Source organism: Physeter macrocephalus, chromosome 14 (genome assembly GCF_002837175.3).
Source record: "Physeter macrocephalus isolate SW-GA chromosome 14, ASM283717v5, whole genome shotgun sequence".
NCBI classification, from domain to species: Eukaryota; Metazoa; Chordata; class Mammalia; order Artiodactyla; family Physeteridae; genus Physeter; species Physeter macrocephalus.
The window spans coordinates 64,909,017-64,913,309 of NC_041227.1; the positions used below are offsets into that span (position 1 = coordinate 64,909,017).

General features: G+C 45.1%; 1 protein-coding gene across 6 annotated transcripts in view; it reads left to right on the forward strand.

Moving 5' to 3' along the window:
- Window positions 1-4,293, forward strand: part of SLC5A11 (solute carrier family 5 member 11) — a 45,671-nt gene that overhangs the window by 7,392 nt on the left and 33,986 nt on the right. For 4 of the 6 annotated variants that reach the window (XM_007105628.2, XM_024123461.2, XM_007105629.3 and 1 more), the window contains exons 3-4: window positions 2,671-2,775; window positions 3,983-4,042. In XM_007105628.2, coding sequence (XP_007105690.2) covers window positions 2,671-2,775; window positions 3,983-4,042 — 165 coding nt within the window. The remainder of the gene's footprint in view (window positions 1-2,670; window positions 2,776-3,982; window positions 4,043-4,293) is intronic. The other 2 variants (XM_007105630.3, XM_055090145.1) reach the window with 1 other exon arrangement.

The following is a 4,293-nucleotide window of genomic DNA, read 5'->3' on the forward strand; positions in this document are numbered from 1 at the left end:
CGGAACCTGTGCTCCACAACGGGAGAGGCCACAACAGTGAGAGGCCCGCGTACCGCAAAAAAAAAAAAAAAAAAGAGTATGGGCTTTGGCTTAATAAAATGTTCACATCTATAGAAAATCAATACTAGCTCTGATAGGAATTGGTTATAGAGGTTTATGTGGTCTCTCACAGCCTTGGCCACCTAAACACTGTCCAGGGAGCAGGTGCCTTTGTGCATATCCCATCATTTCATTTCAAGTAGCAGATGTCTGTCGCTGGTAAACAGAGTCTGATAGCACTAAACATTTGAATCACATTATGAACTGCTCTAGTCCACAAAGCAACCTTCTGATTATAGTTTGGCTTCTCACGTAGCTTATCTACATGGAGAGGCTGTAGAGGCTAGACAATTTGAATATCTGGTTGCATACCCAGTTGTAAGTCTCACTGGAAATCAATTAGCTTTCTGCTTTTATGTGTAAATCTTAGGAGTTTTGTAAATCCAGGTCTGCCCTTGATTAATAAATCCATTTTCTCTGTAATGACTAAGTAAAAAAAAAAAAAAAAGAGAGAGAGAGAGAGAATAGGCTTTGGGACAAGTACATTAGTTAGCTGTTGTTGCCTAACAAACCACCTACAAATTTAGTGGCTTAAAACAGCTACAGTGTATTATTTCTAATGATTGCATGTTTTGAGTGGGTGGTTCCTGCCCTGCTCTTTAGAGTCACTCATGGAGCTGCATTTAGCTGGTGGCTGGGAAGAGCTGGAAGTCCAAGATGGCCTCATCACAGATCTGGGGCTCTGGCAGGAGCTAGACTGGCTAGAAGGCAAGGACTTCACTCTCTCTATATGCCTCTCATCATTTAATGGCCCGGCCCAAGGTTTTTTACAAGGCATCTGATTCCAAGGGCAAAAATGAAAGCTGCCGGGCTGTTGTGTGTTGGCCTGGAAGTCACACACTGTCGCTTTCACCACATTATATTGATCAAAATAAGCCACAGGCCAGCGCAGATTCTTTATGGGAAGAGTGGAAGATCAGAGGAGCATGCAGAGTGGTGTAATTGGGAATGTCAGAATAAAGATCTTTGAAATCTCCTCCTGCAGAAAAGCGATGAGAACAGTGGCAAAATTGTCAAAATCAACTTTTTCAGAACTCTGGAAATTGACCTAATGCTAGTAACCATCCAGGGAGCTTTAATTCAAGAAAAACAGCTGAATCTCAATAAGAACAGGAAGTTTTGTGGTGCTTTACCTGGCTCTATTCTCATTCTCTTCTCTTCAGCTCTGCAATAGTCTTGAAGGCCACTGGTTAGAACAGGATTGGATCTCTTTCAAAGTCCCATTCTCATATTATTGTCAGTATTTTACCCATCTTGCAGTTCCCTGGAAAGCTTCCCTTGCACAACTTGTCTTTATTTGATCTGACTCAGTGATCATCTAGTGTGAGCAGCCCTTTACCCAGAGGCATTAGTTAAAAAAAAATCAGTGGCAGTTGTTTGACATTGTAGCTGCCTGAGCTCGCAATAAGGGAATTAAAATGGCACATTAGATAGTATCTATTTAACGTAAATAGTAATACTCCCTAAACTGAACTACAGACTCAACACCATTCCTATCAAAATTCCAGCTGCATCCCCCGCTCTTTTTTGGCAGAAATTGACAAGCCAATCCTAAAATTCAGATGGAAATGCAAGGGACCCAGAATAGCCAAAACAATTTTGAAAAGGAAGAAAAAAGTTGGAGGACTTCTACTTCCCGATTTCAAAACTTACTACAAAGCTACAGTAATCAGGAGAGTGTGGTACTGGTATAAGGACAGATCAATGTAATAGAATCAGATGAAAACCAGAGACCAGAGAGTCAATGGGAGGCACAAGAGTCATCTCACAGATAGTTCCCTCTCTGTCTCTTTCTCCCTCCTTCCCTCACCTATCTCTATCTCTATCTGTCTCCATCTCACTCTGTCCTCTCTTGATCTGCCTTTCTCTGCAAGTAAGTCTACCTCATTCTCCTCTCTCTCAGCAGAGTGGCAGTGATGAGTGCATAGCTGAACATGCTGCTCACCACCCCCATCCCCTTGCTACACACACACCTCCCTGGGTTACACACCCCCAGTCTAAGGTACCAGCAAATATGGTTTCCCAGTCCCAGATTCCCAGGAGAGAGAATGTAATTGGCCCAGCTTGGGCCAGCTGCCCAGGCCTGTCTCATGCAATCAACTGAGACCAGGGATTGGGGTCATCAAGTACCATCTTGGCCACTTAGATTTCTACTAGAAGGAGGGCTCTCTTCTTTGCTAAGTTAGAAGCAGAGCTGGGGAATAACACAGGCTTCGTGATTCTCATCCTGAAGCACTTTCTACAACACCTGTCATCCTCCCTCCCACCCAGAGATGCTGCATACAGTTGTTCAAGTTGTGCACTGCACAACCCTAGAGTGGACACAGTTCACATCTTAGCCATCATAGATATGTGTATTTGTTATGCCAGTTTTCTAAAGGTGGAAGTAAAATAGTCTTAGGGAAGAAGAGGCTTCTAATTTTTAAAAAGTTGCTTAGATGGGCTAGGGATGGCCCTGCTTTCTCCACTTCTCCTTTTGTCTTGATCTCTTTGGTGAATGGGAAGAACTGGTGGTGGGAAGAAGCTACACCAGACCTTGGCTTCGAGATCTGATCTATCATCTCCCCACAGGTGGGTGCATCCTTGTTTGCCAGCAATGTTGGAAGTGGACATTTCATTGGCCTCGCAGGGTCAGGTGCTGCTGCGGGCCTTTCTGTAACTGCTTATGAATTTAATGTACGTATGTTTCCAGGGCATGTACAGCCCACCCTCTACCCAGTAGGTAGATCCTGGGGGGCAGTTGTATGCATGCTCTGCTATTTTAAAAATAGAGTGGTGCTTTATGAAAAAACAGAAAAAACAAACAGGAATCATCAAGGGCATCCCTAGTTAACAAAAATCAGTTTGATCTGCAAGTCCCAGGCCTCCCTGTGTTTGCTTGATGGGAGCCCATAAGGCAAATAGATGTGTGAAACAGGCTCCGAATCTCTCCCATGTGGATGCAGAAGATAGAAGGTTTTGTGGGACTGGAGGGTGTTTGTGTGTATTAGATATCAATTGCCCATCACAAAACTTTGTGGTTCAGTGGTTCTTGATCTTTTTGCCACCCCACAGATACCCAGGAGATAAGACACGCTCTTCTATGTAGCAGGATGATTTTCACTTAGTGGGAAGGGATGGACTTATTAATAGTGATCTTCATCTTCATAATGACTCACATTTTTAAAGCACTTACTCTGTGCCACAGACTTAAGTACACCACATACATCATCATATTACAGGATTCAATTACAGACTAGAACCAGACTGCCTGGGTTCACATCTGGGCTCTAAAACTTATAAGCTGTGTGACCTTGGGCAAGTTACTAGATCTCTCTGAGCCTCATGTATAAAACAGAGATAATGATGGTACCTGCCATATCGAGTCATTGAGAGGATTAAATGAATTCATGCTTATAAAGTGTGCACAGGAATGCCTGGTGTACCATAAGTGCTCAGTAAGCATCATCTCACTGATTTCCTTCCAACAACCCAGTGGGGGCAGTTACTCCCATTTCACAGGTGAGAAAAGTGAGTCTCAGAGACCTGTGTAAACTCTTCCAGCATCATCAGCTACGCATCAGCGTGGCCTGCCTGAACTCACAGGCTTGATTTAACCCCAGCCCAAGGAGGGGAGGGAACACAAGGGGATGAAGGGGGGACACTCAAGGTTTAGGACACAGCACTGGGAGCCCCAAAGGGCTTCCAGTTCCATTCTGCCCTACTTCATCCCTGTGTCCTATTTAAATATGAAAATGTGACAGCCCAGGGAGGGTGAGCTACTCAGTAAGTCAGAGATGGAACCAGAGGCAGACGAGGCCAGGTTCCATCTGGACACAGGGAAATCCATATTGGCACCACCATGTGGGCAGGAGCTGAATCCTGATTCTGCTTTCTCCGGCAGGGCTTATTTTCCGTGCTGATGTTGGCCTGGATCTTCCTCCCTATCTACATCGCTGGTCAGGTGAGTCTGAGGGGGGTTGGGGTGCTGTGGAATAGGAAGACCCTTTGGGAGGGTCAGCTTTGCATTCCCTCCCTCCCACCAGCATCCTTCTCTCCCTCCTGCCTGTGGACATCCATTATACCAGCGGTCCCCAAACTTGTTTTTGTTTTTGTTTTTGTTTTTGTTTTTTTTGCGGTACGCGGGCCTCTCACTGTTGTGGCCTCTCCCGTTGCGGAGCACAGGCTCCGGACGCGCAGGCTCAGCGGCCATGG